The 20,551-nt window shown below is 38.0% G+C and overlaps 1 protein-coding gene across 10 annotated transcripts in view; it reads right to left on the reverse strand.

Moving 5' to 3' along the window:
• The window catches only part of Scmh1 (Scm polycomb group protein homolog 1), a 119,316-nt gene that overhangs the window by 91,117 nt on the left and 7,648 nt on the right, over nucleotides 1–20,551 (reverse strand). For 4 of the 10 annotated variants that reach the window (XM_050161196.1, XM_050161189.1, XM_050161199.1 and 1 more), the window contains one exon: nucleotides 2,615–2,744. In XM_050161196.1, the coding sequence (XP_050017153.1) occupies nucleotides 2,615–2,627 (13 nt within the window). In that variant the 5' untranslated portion in view covers nucleotides 2,628–2,744. Of the gene's footprint in view, nucleotides 1–2,614; nucleotides 2,745–17,154; nucleotides 17,304–20,551 lie in introns of those variants that run through there. The other 6 variants (XM_050161195.1, XM_050161193.1, XM_050161190.1 and 3 more) reach the window with 5 other exon arrangements.

The raw sequence follows: 20,551 nt of genomic DNA on the forward strand, positions 1-20,551 counted from the left end.
TCAATTCCCAGCAACCACATGGTGGCTCACAACCATCTGTAATGAGGTCTGGTGCCCTCTTCTGGCCTGCAGGCATACACGTAGAAAGAATATTGTATACATAATAAATAAATAAATATTAAAAAAAAAAAGAATACAACATGGGGCCCACAGCAGCTGTGGTTACATGCACAAGACCAGCCAAGATTGGGCCAGCCAGCATTTCATCATGGATGGAGGGGGGGTTCATACGGCCTCACCTGTCATCTAGGGGACTACTGGCAGTTAGTACTGTGAGAGAAGTGTCATTTTCTTCAGTGGAAAGTTGCCCACACTACAGTAAATAACACCCTGCTTATGCTCGTGTAAGCAAGCGGAAAAGACATGAAAGGAGGAGGGGAATTTCTTGGGAAGAAAAAAGAATTCAGCAGAAGATGAAGGGGGAATAAGCAAGGTAAAAGGGGTGAAAATAATTAAAATTAATTATATACATATATGAAATTGTCAAAGAAAAATAGAAATAACACTTGTAACCCTGCTTATGTAGGTTTATTCATTCAACAAATATTTATCATTTACTATTTATCAGTCACTACTCTAAATATTGAGATTTATCACTGAATAAAGCAGACAGAGACTCCAGATTATATTCTATGGTGTGGTCATCAGGGATTTCAAAAAATCTTTTTTTTTTTAAATTAGAGACATCTTTTCTTGAAGATTTTACTATTTACTTATATGTATGTGTGTGTACATGTGCATGCATGAATATATGTGTGTGGAGAGGCTTCCTATGGAGGTCAAAAGAGGGCATCAGATCCCTTGGATCTGGAGTTATGGGGTTACTGGAGTTACATATGACATGGGTTTGAAATTCAAACTGGAGTCCTTTGAAGAGTAGCAAGTTTTCTTAACTGTTGAATCATCTCCCCAGATTCTTATCTGAGGCATTTCTTTAATTAATTAATTACTTTTTCATTTATTTTATATACTGACTGCAGTTTCCCTTCCTCCTCTTACCCCCCCCTCCATCTCCTCTGTTTCTGTTCAGAAAGGGAAAGGCCTATCATGGGTATCAATAAACCATGGCATATCAAGTTGAGGTAGGACTAGGCTTCTCGTTTTGTATTAATGTTGGGCAAGGCAATCCAATATGGGGCATAGGTTCCTAAAAGCCAGCTCAAGTGATCTGAGACATCTTAAAGAATATTAATTGCAAGGAGGTACATGTCAAAAACTTTTAGATAATGGCATGTGCCCTGTGGTTACTCATACCCTAAAATGAGCAAGCTGAGTACTTACAATGTGGCTATGACAGCTGAAGAAGGGAATATACACTTTTGTGTATTTTTATTCATTAAAATTTAAAAAACTGTGACTCCTGAGAAAGCTTTACATATATTTGAAAAAAATTTTAAAGATATTTAGAACAAATCAGTATGTGAACTTACTTTTCCAATTGTGATCTCCCCCCACCGCCTCTTTTAGATTTAGTTTATATGCACGAGTGTTTGCTTGAACGTTTTTACAATGTGTGTGCCTATAGATGATTGTAAGCCACTATGTGAGTACCAGGAACCAAGGCTATGTCCTAGAAGATCAAGTGTTCCCAACTGGTGAGATATCTCTCCAGCCTGTAATTATTTTTAAAATATAAATACAAGTTAAGTATTTCTGATAAAACTTAGGACCTGAATTATAATGTGCTAAATAGATTGTAAACACCTTTTCATTAGACTTTTATGTTGATTGTGTAAAAAAATGTTTTAGATATAAAAAATTAAGTGCATTATTAAATTAGTTTTTCTTGTTTCATGTCTTTTTTAATGTGACTGCTGGAAAATTTGAAATTATATATATGATTGCACTGGTCTTTACTGGAGAATGCCATTTTGGACAGTTATGGTTTAGTTTGGCCAGGGAATAAGACCTATGTGTAAAAGCATGGCTACACATTTTAATGATACTTAAATAAGTTGAAGCAAAATGACCAGCATGAAAGGCTGGGAGTGGAGGAGCATCCCTTTAATCCTAGTAATTGGGAGGCAGCAGCAGATGAATCTCTGTGAGTTTAAAGCCAACCTGGTCGATAAGGCAAGTACCAGGCCAGCCAGGGCTACAAAGTGAAACCTTGTCTCAAAAAATAAAAATCATTAGAGTTTAGATCTTTTTTCCATTCTTAATAATCTTCAGTCTGGCCAAAAGACAAATAGTTTCAGCTATTTAAAAATTAAATTTCCAATCTCCTCTCCCAACTTGGAAAATTCATGATAATAACAAAAAAATGGCATTATAGGTATAAAGAGAAGGAAAGAGAGCCTAGAGAGATGAGTCAGCCATTAAAAACACATACTGCTCTTGTAGGAGACTAGACTTTGGTTCCCAACACCCATGTCAGGTGGCTATACCTCCTGTCACTCCAGTTCCAGGACATCCAATGCCCTCTTCTGAACTCCACAGGCACCTGTACTCATTTTCACAAAACCACATGCAGATAGATATATACACCAAATTTAAAAATAAACTAAATGGAAAAGGATAATGACTTTGGTTAGTAACAAGGAATTTCTTAAATTCACTCTTTGTTGGCCTCCTTAATTCTACTTACTGCAAGAATGCATAAATGAACACTTACCACTAGGCTGCATAGTCAATGGACTAAAAACTAAGCAAGCAAAGAAGAGGCTTCAAACTTATTCCTGGATTCACTTATATCTTGCTCTGACCGCTGACAAGTCAGTTTCTCTGTATATTAATTTCTCCATCTGTAAAGAAAGGGTGTGGAGAGAAGACAGTTAAAATTCTATGGTGAGACCTTTAAGTACTAATATTAGGCTGCACTACTAAGAAAAAAATTCAATGCATAGTTTTACTATTAGAGTATCTCAGAGTGGGAAGGTAACTTATAACAAGTACCACAAGTACAACGGAAGCCTTTATATGCATAGAAATAAATATAAATATTTTCTATATTTGTTCATATGCAAATATTGAATATAAACAGTTTCCAACTAAACAAACTGAAAATTCAAAAGTCACAAAAACCATTAATAAGGATTATAAACTAAATTCTACCATACATATTTTGAAATCTTAGCCCTATAATTTGAATGTATTTAGAGACACATTTTGTAAGTGGGTAATTACTGTAAAGTAAAATCACAATAATAATAGGGGTTAGTGTCCACTGTATTGGATAGTGCAGATATACAGAATATAAAGGGAACACTCCCCCATTGCTGGTGGAGTGCAAACTTGTATGGCCACTCTGGAAATCAGTATGGTGGTTTCTCAAAAAATTGGGAATCAATCTACCTCAAGACCCAGCAATACCACTCTTGGACATATACCCAAAGATGCTCAATCATACCACAAGGTATCTTAGCTGCAAAATTTGAGTCTAAGGATATGTTACTTTGGAAAAGAGGTTCTGTTTTTGTTCCACAGAAGACAAGAACCTGTAAATTCCTTCCAGATTAATGTGGTTTGATAGAACAAGAGCCCCTGAAAGGTCTCTATGAACCCTAAAAATACTTTGCCCAACAAATAGTAGGAAGCAGTTTGGAGAAAACTATGCCCAAATTCCCAAAGTGATTGTTTATAAATGTTTATTTTCATTTAAAAGGGGATATGATATAGAGATGAATACTTTGCATTGATATGGCTCTTGGTCTATTGATACAGATTTAAGGTCAATGCTGTTACACTGTATGTATTTCTGCTCTTGTTTATATGTTGTTGTATTATGTTTATACAGTTCATTTAAAAATGTAATGTATAATTAAATTTAATGGATTAATACATAGCCATTTATAAAAGTCAAACCTGTAGTCATGTGTTCATTAGGTTTTTCTAGATATACAGAGATATATTTCAGTTAGACAGATAATCTTCAACACTTCAAAGACCTCCAGAATATGGCATTTAAAAGGTTTTAAGAACTTAAACTTTTCTCAACAGTGAGACATGTCTGCTTCTGGCAGTACCAATTACTTCAGAGAGGTTGATAGGCATTGAAAAAAACTTATTAAGGAATTTTTCTTCATTGTGCTAAGTTAGCCATTTGGGCAAGAAACTGCTCTTGCCTAGACTGCTTGATGATATGCTGTATGAACTGAACCTGTAGGACCACAGAAAAGTGACTGCTGAACTTTCCAAAATATGGGTCCTTCAGGGTTCCTGCTTCACAGAAGAAACTGCCATACATTCTGCAGGACATAGAAAAAAGCAACTAGCCGGGCAATGGTGGCACACGCCTTTAATCCCAGCGCTTGGGAGGCAGAGGCAGGCGGATCTCTGTGAGTTTGAGACCAGCCTGTGTAGAGCTAGTTCCAGGACAGGCTCCAAAGCCACAGAAAAACCCTGTCTCAAAAAAAAANAAAAAAAAAAAAAAAAAAAAAAAAAAAAAAAAAAAGAAAAAGAAAAGAAAAAAAAGAAAAAAAGGAAGAAAAAAAGCAACTAATGAACTTTGTTAGTACAAGGAAGAACATCTTCAAATTTCCTGCTTCATGTAAAAATCTGTCAAGACACTATGGTACTGTAGGCTGAAGATGGATGCCCCAATGTTACAGAAGAACTTTGGGTGAGTGTCCAGGCAGCGAGATGCCTCTGTCAACTCCAGAGTTCTGGAAGTTGCTTACAATACACTTCCTGTTTACTTAGGTAATATAATATCCTTCTGAATCTTTGGTGGGGTTGAAGAATAGTTATACTTTTCCTTAGTTATGATAAAATATAAACTAGATATAACACTTTAGACTTACAAAGAAATATTGTAACTGTAATTCTTGTTTGATAACGATTTTATTATATGTAATGTTACTATATTAAGTTAAAAGCGTCCTTTTTATTTAAGCAGAAAAGGGGAGATGATGTGGGATGTCTTTCTGTATATGTGTTGCTTTTATTGGCTAATGAATAAATCTACTTTGGCTTATGGCAGGGCAGAATATAGCCAGGCTGGAAGAGATATAGAGAGAAAGTAGGCAGAGGGAATGAGACACTATTTAGTTCCTGAAGGAAAAATCATCAACAAAAATGCACCTTTTCATATTAAGTCTTCAAAATCTGGTATGTGATTGTAATTCATATCCATTTAAATGAGAAGTTTTAATTAGAAAATCACAAACTGTATTTCAGTATTTTAAAGTTTATAGTTAAAAAGCATCTCACTCAAGTTATTCAAATCATACTTAAATTTTTCCAAGAACTTAAATGAAGACTAGTTTCTGATTTAAAGTTATAGTAAGTTTAAAAAATAGTATTTCAAGTCACACCCAACTGCACATCTTATGGGACAAAAGCTTGAAAGAATAAATATTAATAATAGACCTCTATTAAGTGTTTATCATGTGCCAAATTTTCTCTAAACATTTCACATGTATTAAGATGTTCAATTCTCCCTATTCTATAAGGTCAAGTATTATTGTTTTCACAGTAGTAATGAGGAGAGCATTGTAAAAAGAGGTCTGAAAATTTGTTCAAGTTTACACATTTAGTTAATGGTACAATTACTCACAAGCAATAGAATCTGGCCAAATTTCTTACCTCTATGGTTTGATGGCTTTTTTTTTTTTTTTTTAAAGAAAACTAGAACACTTCATTTTACTTAGCAGAAAATGCAATCTCTTATATATCCTCTAGTTAGAAGTTCTCAGTATTGACCATCTTATAGTCTTGTCTTGATTATATGTCAATGTAAATTTGACCATGTCATTCTCATTTAAAATCTTTCAAAGGCCTACAGAGTACCATGTGATCTGGCCCTGAGCTACCTCTCTTCTGCCCCATCTCCTAGCTCTCATCACTCACTCTAAGCTCCAGCCATGGAGTCTTCTCAGCCTCACTTGAGAGGCCAAGAATCTGCATTACTTGGACTGTTTCATTCTTCTATTCAACTTGGCAAACTTTTTATTTTCCAGATCTCAGTTTAAATGTAAGCCCCTCAGAGAAACCTTCTTTGGCCTATCACTCAAGCCTTCTATTTTTCTTTAGTTATCTACATAGTAATTAGCACTATTAAATATTTTCTACACCTATTATTTGTCTCTTCCAACAGGGCCTTTGTCTTTGTAATTTATTCAGTCCTAGAGCTCAATACCTGGAATATATTAGCATGGAGGAGACAGTATTTATGAATTAAATGAAAGTATGCCAATAACCAAGAAAATAGTATAAATTCTTAAAATATAGGATAAGAAAGAAGAAAGTAATCATGCTTGAAATCTTAAAATATTTTACTTGGAAGGATTGTAATTAGAACCCATGAGTAAATTTCTAAGAGAATCACAGTTAATGAAAACATCCTAAAATTAAACAAAAAAGCTGAATACTTTAGTATCTATCTGTAAGTCACTGAAATTTGATAGGATCATTATTTAAAGATACCTTCATGATGGAAGGAATTGAGTAATATTATCATAATTTAATTCACCTTTACAAGAACTTATTAAGGAAATCTACATGATGCAAGACAAATTCTAACTGATTAAGAGTCATTTAAAAGCCATACATTGAAATGATGAAAGATTTTAAAAATATATTACATGGCTGCTTAGCACTGGAAATAGGGAAGTGCCACCGAAAAACTGTAAACTTGGAAGAATTTTCATAATATAAAACACAAACAGATTTCTGGAGAAAATAATTCAAAGCTGATTGTCTCTAAAGAAACACAGAAAAGCAAAACAAAACTTGTTTATTATTACTTGGATACATTAGAAGGTCTAATTTTCCTAAGGAGTGGGGATGGGAAGAACTAAGATTCCAAACCCCAAGCTAGCACCCCACTCTACACGCAAGTTCTAGCTGCAGAGTCGGTCATGGGGCTACTAGGTCCAAATCATGCAATATTGTTTTTATTAATTTTAAAAGTTCTTTAAAGGGAAAAGGCAAAAACTAAACTTTAAAACACCTATTCTAAATGTGATGGACTAAAAAGATCAGCTAAAGGTGTTCTACAGAAAGTGCAATAATTTCAGAACACAGAACCCCCCACAAAATACAAAACAAAACAAAATACCAATGACAACAACAACAAAACAGGACCTGTGTAACCTTTGCCATCCTAGAACTCACTCTTTAGACCAGGCTGGCTCCCAAATCCTAGGATTAAAGGTGAGCGCCACCACCATCAAACTTCAGAAATATGTTAAACTGAAACAATGAAAGAACGCAGCAGAAGCCACTCCCATCTTTCCCATTCCCCTCCTCATATCTGGTCATAAAACCTGAGGTTTTCTTACTTTCCTCAACACAAAGTCCTATGACCATGAGAATAAAAGGTGCCTCCTATACCAGAGGTTAAGTTATCAAAGGTAGAAATGCCAGGAAACATTTGAACATTCTGTCAGGGCCTAGTTGCTGAAGCCTCTAGGTTATGTTTATTATACCTCATCCTTTTTGTTCAATTTTATTTCTCCCTGACTACATCACTAAATGTGGCATAAAAATACACAAACCACTAAGTATTATGTCATCATAAAACTTAGCTAAGTTAAATAAATGATCTTATCTTGTCAAAATGTCTTTCATTTTGTAGAGGCTCAGAGTAACTTAACCAAATTATTTGGGTATCTATATTAAGCCTAAATTGGAGATCAAAATACACACAGAGCCTTAAACACATGAACACTTAAATCATCTGTATCATTTACTTTTGGTGTTTTGGTTGAGAGTCTAGCCTTCAATGGCTGAGCTCTCTCTTCAACCCTTGTCACTTATGTGAAAGGTATCCAACAAAGTAGTAATCGGACATACATGGAGAGACACTTCAAATAATGAACATAATTAAATACACTTATAAAACCTAACTATATAAATATATCATCCTTATGATTGTATTCATAAGTGACCCAAAAAATTCTACTAGGGAACTCCTACAGCTGATAAACAGCTTCAGTAATGTGTAACATGGCAAGATACAAGATTAATGCAAGAAAATATCAGTAGCCCTCCTATATATAAAAGATAATCAGGCTGACAAAGAAATCAGAGAAACAACACCCTTGGGTAACTCTAACCAAACAAGTGAAAGACCTGTATGACAAGAAAGTCTTCGGAGAAAGAAACTAAAGAAAATATCAGAAGATGGAAAGATCTCCCATCATGCTCTTGGATAGGTAGGATTAACATAGTAAGAAAGGCAATTTGCAGAAGCAATCTACAGATTCAATACAATCTCCATCAAAATCTCATCACAATTCTTCACAGACCTTGAAAAAACAATACTTAACTTCATATGGGGAATAAAAAACAACACAGGATAGCTAAAACAATCCTGTACAATAAAGAAACTTAGGAAGCAACACCACTGCCAACTTCAAGCTCTACTATAGAGCTATAGTAATAAAAACAAGTTGGTACTGGCATACAAACAAGACACACGGATCAACAGAATCAAATCAAAAACCCTGACATAAATCAACACACCCACAAACACCTGATCTTTGACAAAGAAGCCAAAATTATACAATAGGGAAAAAAATCTTCAACAAATGATGCTGGCATAACTATATGTCAACATGTAGATTCCAGATTCATATTGATGCATATCCATAGCAGTGCACAAAACTCAAGTCCAAGTGGATCAAAGGCCTCAACATAAATTCAGCTACGCTGAAACTGATAGAAGAGAAAGTGGGAAGCAGCCTTGAACAAATTGGCACAGGAGACAACTTCCTGAATATAACACCAGTAGCACAGACACTGAGATTGACAATTAATAAATGGAACCTCCTGAAACTGAGAAACTTCTGTAGGCAAAGGACATGGTCAATAAGATAAAACAGCAGCCTATAAAAAGGAAAAAGATCTTCACCAACCCCACATCTGACAGAGGGCTGATCTCCAAAATATATAAAGAACTCAAGAAACTAGACATCAAAATACCATAATTCAATTTTAAAAAATGGGTTACAGATCTAAGTAGAGAATTTTCAACAGAAGAAAATGGCTGAAAGACATTTAAGGAAATGTTCAACATCCTTAGTCATCAGGAAAATACTAATCAAAATGACTCAGATATTATCTTATACTTGTCAGAATGGCTAAGATCAAAACCACTGATAGCTTATGCTGGAGAAGATGTGGAGTAACAGGAACATTTCTCTATCACTGATAGGAATGCAAATTTGTACAGCTGCTTTGGAGAATCAGTTTGGTGGTTTCTCAGAAAATTGAGAATCAATCTGCCTCAAGACCCAGTGATACTACTTTTTGGCATACACCCAAAGGATGCTCAATCATACCACAAGGACATTTGCTCAATCATGTTCATAGCAGCATTATTCATAGTAGCCAGAACATGGAAGCAACCTAGATGCCCCTCAATGGATAAAGAAAGTGTGATACATTTACACAATGGAGTATTACTCTGTGGTAAAAAAAAAAACAACAATGGCATCATAAAATTTGCACGCAAATAAGTAGAACTAGAAAAAAAATCATCCTGAGAGAGGTAACCAGATCCGGAAAGACACACATGGTACGTAGTCACTCATAAGTGAATACTAGATGTAAAGTAAATGATAACCAGGCTATGTTGTGATGCCTCATTCCCTATGTTGGGATGCCTCACTCAGACTTGATGTAGGCGGGAAGAGCCTGGATTTTCCTCAACTTGATAGACCATGCTTTGTTAAACAGACTCTCATGGGAGGCCTTACCTTTTCTGAGGAGTGTATGAGAGGGGGTAGGAAGGAGGTGGGGGAAAGAGAAAAAGAAAATAGGAAGAAGGGGAAACTGTGGTTGGTATGTAAATTTAAATAATCCAGTTTCAAAATCCTTTATAATTTTCAGTCATCTAACTCACATATTGACCTATTTGTATTATTTATTTGTATATTGGTACAGGAAAATTGTCTGTATTCTGTCAATCATGTTTTAAATAAATGCTGATTGGCCAGGCAGGAAATATAGGTGGAAAAACCAGACAGGAAGTAAAAATGATGCAATGAGAACAGGAGAATTCTGGGAAGGAGGAAGTTGATTCCTCCCACTCCTGCCCAGACTCTGGAGAAGCAAGATGTGAGCTGCCCTGCTGAGAAAGGTACAGAGCCATGTGGCTAGCATAGAAGAACAATGGGTTAATATAAGCTCCAAGAGCCAATACGTAGCCTGAGCCAATGGGCCAATCAGCTTTATAACTTATAGAGATCTCTGTGTGATTTTTGGGGGGGCTTGCTAGCTGTGGGGTACCGGGCAGGACAGAAACCCCAACAAGCAGGACCTACATGCTACAGTATATTTATACGCATCAAACTTAAAGTTTTAAGATTTGCTTCAAGATATTTTCCCAAATCATTTTCTCCCCTTTCTTTTCTTCCTCCAAGTTGTTCTAAAAGATTCACAACACTTTGACTCATCTGCTACAGATGAACTCTAAGTTGCTAACTTACAACTCATCCTTTACAGTTTCACTGAAAAATCACTGAAACCTCTTTTTCAGCCTTCCTGACTCTTTTCCCTTGGTAAACAATTCCTCTTCTATATTACATTATAGTGGGCTCAAACTTAGAACAAATGTAAAATTTTTAAAATAAAATTTAAAATACACTCTTACTAGCACATAGTACTCAAACAGCATTTGGATTTTGCAAAATATGTGTTCCAAAGGGAATAAAACAGAAACCTCAAACCTTTAAACTAAGTTGTGCACAACGGCAGTTACCATGAAGGTTCCTGTTAGCACTCTGTGCTCCAGCTGGCCTCTAGAAGGTTCATTAACTTTCCTATTACCACTGTGGCAATTTATTAATGTGTTCAATGCAAATAAAATAAATTGAAATGACAGTCCTGAAAACCAACATTTCTTATTGCTAGAGCTTTTTCTCACCAGTAGTGCCATGAATAAGTCTTAATACAAAACAATTTTATATAGTTTAAGAGACTTTCAACATTGATGTTAGTACTAAAAGGAATAAAAGAGACACACACACACAGTATAGGTCCTCATGAAAACAGACAAAGGAACTAGGCATAGAAGCACATGCCTGTTATCCTAGGACTCAGGAGGTTTGAAAGCCCTCTAAACAGACAGCTACTTGGTACCCACTGCCTTGCACTGAAGAATACAGTACCCCAGGTAACAATCCTATTTCCTTTTTCCAGAGCTGCTATACTCTACAGCAGTCATACAGTATATCATGTTACAGAGAGGCTGATGTCTAAGGGCAAGCTGTTGAAAGGCCTGTATACTTTAAAACCTTGCAGGTGAAGAGCCTTCTTCTTTGCCTTTCAGCTCTAGCAGCCCTAGGGAACTAATCTTTATACCTAAAATGGAAAGCTGCTCTAATTAAGAGAAAGAGTTGGAAGAAATTTAAAGTCCTCAATAGAAAACACCATATGGAAGAGGCAGTTAAAAATGTGAGCACTAAAAGTATTTCTGATGGAATCTTGAAAGGAAATAAAGTATAAGTTTATTGGATACTTTTGAGAAATCTGTTATAATCAAGTGGCAGAAAACTTTGAATTGTGTTCAGCAGCTGGATTTTTCTAGAAAGTAAAAATGACTAACTGGGATGCCTATTTTATATTGGAATTAAAATGTGAAAGGGCCTGGAGTCTTCTTGATGCTTGAAGAAAAATGCAGAAGACAAAGCGAGAGGGCTGGAACTGGCGAAACTCAAGGGATTGCAGCCTGGGCTTTCAGGCCCATGTTCCCAAGAGGTCTCCAGCAACATCCTGGTCCCATGCCATGAGACTGGGGTTGGCAGAACTCAATGGATGGCAGCTCAGGCAGTTGGGCATTATTGTAATCTCTTTGTTATGAGGAAGCATGGTCTTGCCCAGGGCCATGACTCTCTACATGGAGTAAGGACACCCACGTGTGAGTCTGGGGCATCTGTCCCAGGTCCTGAGAAGAAAATACTGGCCCACTTGGTACTTTGCAGCACCAGGCATATGGGCACTACTATAGTGAGCAACTGTATGGAACAATGCATGTGGGAGGAGAGAAACAAAACGGTTCATGTCCTGTGAACAGAGGCATATCTAAAGAGGGAAAAGAGATGAGCAGTGGGCTGAGGTGGGTGGCTTCATTGCCGTCCAGGTGATATCTGAGTGTGGGTTTCTGTCTGGGTTCAGGTTCTGATGCAGTCGCAGTCTCTGTTGACGTTTATGGCTCCTGATACCACCAAAGGCAGAGAGGATAGGGCTATAAAAAGGTTGGCCCCACCCCTACTGACTGCAACCCTAGAGAGAACTGGTCCTGCTCCTCACTAGTTGAAGCACTCAGAAGAGAGCATCCTACACCCCTCCTGGGCTGTACAATAGAGCCGACCCTGTTCACAGGGGCATAGGCAAACTGGCCCTGGGCATTGAAAATGGCAGATCAGGTCACATCCCTCTCATATGCCATGTGGTGGCATGGGTGAGAGAAAGAGATTCCCTCCTCCCCTCGCCCCTTGCCAACTACAACAGGTGAGGCACCTGACTCAACCCCTCATCAGCTGCAGCACTTGAAAGAGCAGGCCCTGCATGGGCCGCACAATAAAGCCAAACCTGTTAGCAGAAGTATAGATGAGCCAGCCCTGAAGTTGTGAGCATGGGAGAACTGTCTCCACTACTCATCTGTCTGTGACAGTATAGTCAGAAATAGATCCCCCACATGCACCCCACCCCCAAGCCCCTGGGTCTATCAATGCCTGATCGTAAGAGCAGAACAGCTGTCCCTGCCCCTCATCAGCTGCAGCACTCGGGAGAGTGACCCGTACACTGGACAACATAGTAGAGTTGGTCATGAAGATGTGGGTGTGGGAGAACTGACTCTGAGGATGTAAAAGTGGGAGAACCGGCCCCACCCCTTGCTCACAGCTGCATGGGGTGAACTAGTCAGGGCAATGCTGGAGAGCTCACCCTGGTGGCAAAGACAGGTGAGAGCTGGTGGGCTGACCAGCCCCAGAACTAGGGGTATGTGTTGGTCCAACCCAACATCCACCCCATCTGTGATCTGTTGGAGCATGGGAGTGGGGGCAGGGTGAGGGAGGTCAGTCCTGTGGACCCAGGGCTGCATGATCTCCACACAACACAAGCAGCAACAGGATGTACAGGAAGAGTTCCAGTGAAGATCCAGCATCGATGGTACAGCAGAGACCAGGGGCCTAGAACCAGACCAATGACTCTTTCCGATAATACCTACATGTAAAAATATATGGGTAAAGGGGTTAACTGCATGACTCACTGTGTCACAATGCAGCTTCCCTAACAAGACTTCTCCTTTTTCCTCTTAGATGTTATTTTATTTTGGGGTGAGGCAGGAGATGGGTGGGATTGGGATGCATGATGTGAAAGACACGAAGAATAAATAAATTTAAAAAAACTGAGGAAACAGTAAGCAAAAAGAAACTTGGAAAATTCTCGGCTAATTCAGGCAGTGTATTCTGAAAACAAGGTAAAAAAAAATAAGGCTGGATAATCATTTGTGAGTGATTCGTTCAAGCATCTCAGCAAAAGCCAGACACAGGAATACACTACACAGGAAAAATACATGGAGCAATCTCTTATCAGCTGGCTTGGGTACTAGCACATGGCATGGGAAGACTGACAAGGTGCTGGGAGTTTCCTACCAGTAGAAATGCCTCCAGACTGGAACAAAGGGACAGAAATGGAACTATATATATGCCAGTTACAGATACAGAGATATAGGGTAATGACATTCTCTTCGGATGGAAACATAGGGCTATCATAGCAGCTCAGAAAACACAATTTGACTACAAAGGACTATTTTTATATCTTGGAATTGAATAAAATGTCTCCTGCAACTTGCTCTAGACCACTGATACGTTTATCTCCAGGTCCTGGGGATTTAGTCCAGCACCTTGAGTATGTTCTATGCAAGCATTCTATCACTGTACAATATATCCCAGTCCCCAAAACAGTAGCTCTTTTATTCTTATAAAATTTTCTCCCCTAGCCGGGCGATGGTGGCGCACGCCTTTAATCCCAGCACTCGGGAGGCAGAGGCAGAGGCAGAGGCAGAGGCAGAGGCAGAGGCAGAGGCAGAGGCAGGCGGATCTCTGTGAGTTCGAGACCAGCCTGGTCTACAGAACTAGTTCCAGGACAGGCTCCAAAGCCACAGAGAAACCCTGTCTNAGAGGCAGAGGCAGGCGGATCTCTGTGAGTTCGAGACCAGCCTGGTCTACAGAACTAGTTCCAGGACAGGCTCCAAAGCCACAGAGAAACCCTGTCTCGGGGAAAAAAAAAATTCTCCCCTTTTCATGGAACTCTTTCTCTCCTGTGACTGCCCTGTCACTGTGTCTTGGAAGCAGGTAACTTGCCTTCTAGTCTTCACACACATGTCAGTTCTGTCTCAAGATTGGCCATATCCAGGGGCTTCCTCATACCTGATTCAGATAATTAGAAGAGATTTGCAATTTTATTTAGAAAAGACCCTGTCTCAAAAACAAAACCAAAAAAGATGGAGGAGGGTGGCGGACAGACAGTTCCTGAGAATCCTGAGAAACAACACCTGAGGGTATAGTCTGACCTAAACACACACATACAGATTATGTGTACATGTGCATGCACACACACACAATGTGTAGAAAAGAAACTCTACACATGGTTGGTGGGCACATAAATAAGTATAACCATTATAGGCTGTACATAAATAAAGACAAATGACATAACTTCCTTATCTTCCCAAATGAAAAATTTCATTATGTATAAATGCCACATTTTCCTTATTCATTTCTCTCTTGACAGACATCACTGCCAGTATCTTAAAATGTTTTCTGTAATTTTTCTTCTAAAAATTTAAAAGCTTTAAGGTTTACATTAAAGTCTTTGATTCATTTGAAGTTGAGAAATGGGAACTAGCTTCATCTATGTGTGGTTAGCTTTTTTTTTTTTTTTTTTTTTTTGAGACAGAGTCTCACTATGTCCCCCTGGTTGACCTAAATTCTCATCACACTAAGTGAAGTAAGCTAGATACAGAAAGACACATATCATATGCTACCATATACAGAATATAGAGTTTTAAGAAGACATGAAAGAAGGAGGACTGCTTGGGCATAAGGAGGAGGATATAATGGGTAAAGAAATGATCAAAGTATGTAACACACATATGAAAATGGCATAACCAATACATTTGTCCTACAATAAATTATTCCTACAATAAATGCATACTTGTCAAAGAAAAGTAGATCTAGCATACAAGACAGCTGTCCCAATTCTGGATACACACTGGAAGGAAATGTGATTAGTAAACACGGGGATACTTCCATGTCAATGTTCATTGAGGTGCTATTCAAAATAGCAAACACCAAGAATCAACCTAGGTGCCCATCATGAATGAGTAAAAAAATATGGTATCTGTGCTGGCTAGTTTTTGTCAGTTTTACATAACTAGAATCACCTGAGAAAAGGGAACCTCAACTGAGGAATTAGCTCTATCAGATTTGATCTGCAGGTTAAGTCTGGGGGATATTTGCTTGATTAATGGTTAATGTGGAGAGCCGAATCCACTACAGATGATGCTACTCTTGGACAGGTGGTCTTGAGTTGTGTAAGAAGGCAAGTTACTCAGTGAGCAGCATTCCTCCATGGTCCCTCTCTTCAAGTTCTGCTCTTGAGCTCCTGACGACCTTGCTTCCTCCAAAGATTGGGGGGGGGGGCTATAAACTGTAAGTTAAAATAATCCTCTCTTCCCCTAAGTTGCTCTTGATTAGTGTTTTATCACAGCAATAGAGAATCAAACTAGGAAAGCATCTCATTTATCCATCAACCTGTGTGTGTGTGTGTAAGTGTAAAGATAGATACTTTCAAGCAATGAAAAAGAATAAAATCCTGTCATCGGTAGCAAAATAGATGAAACTAGAAGATATTTATTTAGTGAAGTAAGGCAGGCACAGAGAGACAAGTTCCACATGTTCTCTCTCATCTGTGGGAGGGTAAAAAGTAAAGAAAAGGGAAACATGGCAGTCTTGACTATAGAATAGTGATTTCTAGAGGGTGAGAAAGGGGATCAGCTAGATAAAAAGAGCTGGAAATATCATGTTGAACATAAAAATGTGTAAAATCAATGCATGCTAGTGAATAAAATAAAGCCAATTATTTTACATTTACATTTCAAAATAAAAATATTCAAAACTTTCACTGAATTAAAAAGAAACTTGTATTGATTTAATTCTTACCTCATCTCTCATTTCAATCACTTATTTACTTATTCAGTCATTCTAGAAATTAAACTCAGAACCTCACATATACTAAGCAAATATTCTACTATTAGGCTATACAATCCCTGCCTTGTTTTTAAACAAGTAAAATAAAATAAAGGTAGGAAAAATAAAGATACATTTCAAAAATTCACCTAACAACTCTAAGAAGTTAGTGGAACAACTAAGTATGAAGATCAACATAGAAACAACCCTACCCATTAGCTCAGCAGTAGGCTTTGCCCTTGCAAATCCTTGCTTGGTCATTAATTGAAGTTGCTTTAAATCAGCTGCAAGTGTGATGAAAATCTGAGTTGAGCTGAAGGATTTGGGGAATGGGTTCTTAAACAAGATAATTTCTAGCTCTACAGACATTTGTTTAGCAATAGTTTTCTACAGCAAGAGGTCTTCTGAGGTCATTATATAATATTTACAGAATACACACTGTAAGATAGAGTTCTACAAATGGTTTTCATTATATAATCAGAAATGATGAAAATAATTATTAGTAGAATACAAACTCTTTTGAGATTTCTCAAAAGATAACAATTCTTTGATGTGTTTGTATGTGCTTGGGTGTGTGGTACATGCATGTGCGTGCACATGTGAACTGGGATGTGTGTATGTACACAGGTGAAAAGTAGATGTCAAAAAACCTTACTCTGCGGATCTCCACTTTATTTTTTCACACAGGGTCTCTCACTGAACCTGAAGATCATTGTCTGGGCTACTGTCTTCCAGCATGTACAGGCATCAGACACACATGTAAATCACATGTAGGCAAACACCTACACATATAAAAATTAATTTCTTTAAAAGATCTTATTGTAAGCATCCCTGATGCTCACTTTGCTGTAAATGAACAAATATGTTAAGGGATAGGGCAATGTGACCCTATAATTGAACTCTCCTTGTTTCCCTGGCTGCTGGAAAAGGCTCAAAGAACCAGACTACTCTTAAAGGAACACTAGCTGTTTCCAACACTCCATGGATACTTTGAAGAAAAAAAAAAAAAACAAACCTGTATAAAGAATGCAGCTGATTGCTCTGGCTCCTGAAGGTGCAGACTTAGCCAGGACTATTTCAGTTTGTATCTGTCCTTTTGCTATCCTCACAATCCTCAGTGAACTCCAGATGACCCTGTAACCATTTCCAACAAAGGCAGAAGAGGGAGCATTTTTCTCGGTGGGACTGCTGTGACAGGTGCTGAAAAGACAGTGCTGCAATTGGTATAAAACAAACCTTCATCGGAATGCCAGGTTTGCTATGATTGAGGCAAACACCCATTCTCTGGTTATATGAGCAAAGTTTGGTTACTTGGTAAATTGGCTGGGAGACAATTCTTCTGCCAGTGCAAAAATTAGCTTCTTGGGTGGTCTTTCCTTGTCTACTACTAGTGATGGGAGCTGAGCTAGTAACAGAAAGAAAGAAGCAGCAGAGAAAGTACAGCAGCAGTAACAGCAAGGCAGCAGCAGAGGCACAGCCAGAACTCTGAGACAAAAGCAGATCAGCTGTCTGTATAGACATAGGACCATAAGACTGGTGACCAAGTGCAGCAGAAGCAGCAATGGCAACAACAGCAGAGGAAAAGCAGTGCGAGTCACCTCCTGAACAGCAGCAACTGGGAAAGGGGTCATAGTAACAAGAGGGAGCTGAAAATTCAAGAGGCCATCTAGGGCAGAAACAAGGAGAATGGCAGAGATAGAAAGAGGACAGTCTTGAGGCCGACAAAGAACAGAAGGTTATAAGGAGCCAGAGAAGAGAAGTTGTGGATCCCTTAGTCACCTTTACAGTTCTAAGCTGACAAGCCCTTAGGAACAAGCCAGAGATCTTAAACACCCCAGGCCAGGATCTCTAACACTGATGACTGCCAACCTTGTGACCTTGGGCAGATTGTTTTAAGTTCTACAGCTGTTCAGTGCTACAAATAAGTGCTGTTATACCTGTTCTTCCTCTTAATCCTTCCTCCATGGCATTTCTTTGGCCTCCACTATTCCATTCAAAGGGGTCCTTACCTCTTCCTATCAGAAAAGCTGTCTTTTCATTATCTCTTTCTCAGAGTCCATATTGCTATTCTCACTATAGAGGCTCCAAAGTCCTCTTCCTCTTCTGCCTTGGCAGATTGCTGTTCTCACCTTTGTGCTCATAGTAATTTGAATGTATTTCAACCAAAGCATTTGTTATGTTAGATTCAAATAGTTTAGGTAATTTAAAACAGTCTGTATTAGGCTATTTCAAACCTACAAAATTATATATAATTCAGCTTAATTATATCTTTTTACACTCCTGCTATCTTCTTCCTGTGCTACACTCATAAAAAGGGTTGAATACTGTTATTTAAAACACAAATGGTAAGATCAGATTTTTAAAGTGTAATGAATAGATACATATATTCACTACACAGTTGAAATACAACTTTAAGCTTTATATGCTTATTTTCTGAAATTTACTCTATACTCAAACTCTTATGAGGTTTACTTGAGTTCACTCATTTTAATTATCATATGTAATTATATTAGGTAAAGTTTCAATATTTTATTTTTTATTGAAAGATATTTGAACTAGTTTTTTGTTTGTGTGCTTTTGAGACAAGATCTCTCTACATAACCCTGGCTGTCCTGGAGCTTTCTATGTAGACCAGGCTGGTCTTGAACTCACAGAGATCCACCTACCTCAAACTCCCAAGTGCTAGAATTAAAGGCACGTGCCACTATGCCTGACCTTAGTTTTATTTTTGCTATAATCATGTGTGAATTTTTTGTATATTTCCTTTTTCTGCTTTTTTAATTATTTTATTTTTTTGAGGTTATACTATAATTACCTTCCCAGCCACAAAACTTTTGACCTCCAATTTGTCCTGCCTGCAATATGTGCTAGGTAAAGGTGAAGCAGAAATTGTGGTAGAGGCCAACCAATGACTACTCCAGATTGAGACCCATGCCACAAGAGGAGCCAGGAACCAAAGGCTAGATAGTCCAGAGATGTAGGATAGAACCAAACACACTGGTGGGGAGAAAGTCAATGAGATGATTCCTAAGAATACTCTGCTATACTTGTAGACAAGAACCTAGCATAATTGTCATCAGAGAGGCTTCATCCAGCAACTGATGGGAGAGGAACCCACAGTAGATGGAGCTTGAGGAATGCTGTGGAAAAGGGGGAGGAAAGATTGTAGGAACCAGAGGGATCAAGAAACAAAACAACAACAACAACAACAAAACCCAAAAGAATCAACTAACCAGGCTCACAGAGACTGAATCAACCATCAGGGAGCCTGTATGGGTCTTCTGCATATATATATTATGGCTATATAGATTGGCCTTCTTGTGGTGACTCCTAACAGTGGGAGCAGTGGCTGTCTCTGACTCTTTTGCCTGCCTTTAGGACCCCTTTCCTCCTACTGGGTTGCTTCACCCAGCCTAATTTATAAGGGAAGATGCCTAGTCTTATTGTGATCTGATATGCCGTGTTTGGTTGAGCTCCCTAGGAAGCCTGCTCTTCTCTGAAAGGAAACAAAGGAGAAGTGGTTCTGGGGGGAAGGGCGCGAGGGGCTGGAAACTGTAATTAGGATGTAATATATAAGAGAAGAATTTTTAAAAACATGATATAATTACATTATTTCTCCCTTCTCTTTGCTCCCGCCCATATACACCTCCTTACTCCTTTCAAAGTCATGCCCTTTCTTCATTAATTGTTGTTACAAACACACACACACACACACACACGTATATTCCTAAATACATAAATACAACCTGCTTAGTCTATATAATGTTATTCATATATATGTTTTCAGAACTGATCATTTGATATTGAGTAACTAACTGGTGTCCTCTTCCCTGGGGAAGACTATTTCCCCCACTCTCAGTATCCTTTAGTTGTCTGTAGTTCTTTGAGTAGTGTGGAGGCCTTTTGAACTTCCCTACTCCTTCACCCACCATTCCACCCCTCTGGCCACGTTAGCATGTTTCTTGCTATCCTTGTTCAACTCATGTTAGCCTGCCATGCTGGTAAGACTTCATAGTGAGGCTCCGAGGCTTATTTTACTTTTAACAGGGATTGGCAAACTGTTTTCTGCTGTGGCTGTGAAATTACTAGTCTCACCAACAGTATCCAAGAGTTCTTTTAGCTCTCCATCGCCACTAATTTTTGAGATTGCAAGGCTTCATTTTTTGCCAATTTGATGGGTGTAAAATGGCATCTTATAAAAATTTAATTTGTCCAGATGACTAATAAACAATCTATTTTGTATACTAATTTGTCTTGTTTTAATAGACTAAAAGGGGTTTTATTATTTTATTAACATTGACTATTAATTGTACCACAAATATATACTTTTTCAACTCTATGACTTATCTTTTAATTTTTAAAATTATAGCATCCATCTTTATCATAGTGTACTGGCTAGTTTTATTTAAATT

Source organism: Alexandromys fortis, unplaced genomic scaffold (genome assembly GCF_014885135.2).
Source record: "Alexandromys fortis isolate MF-2015 unplaced genomic scaffold, M_Fortis_MF-2015_v1.1 scaffold_122, whole genome shotgun sequence".
NCBI lineage: Eukaryota > Metazoa > Chordata > Mammalia > Rodentia > Cricetidae > Alexandromys > Alexandromys fortis.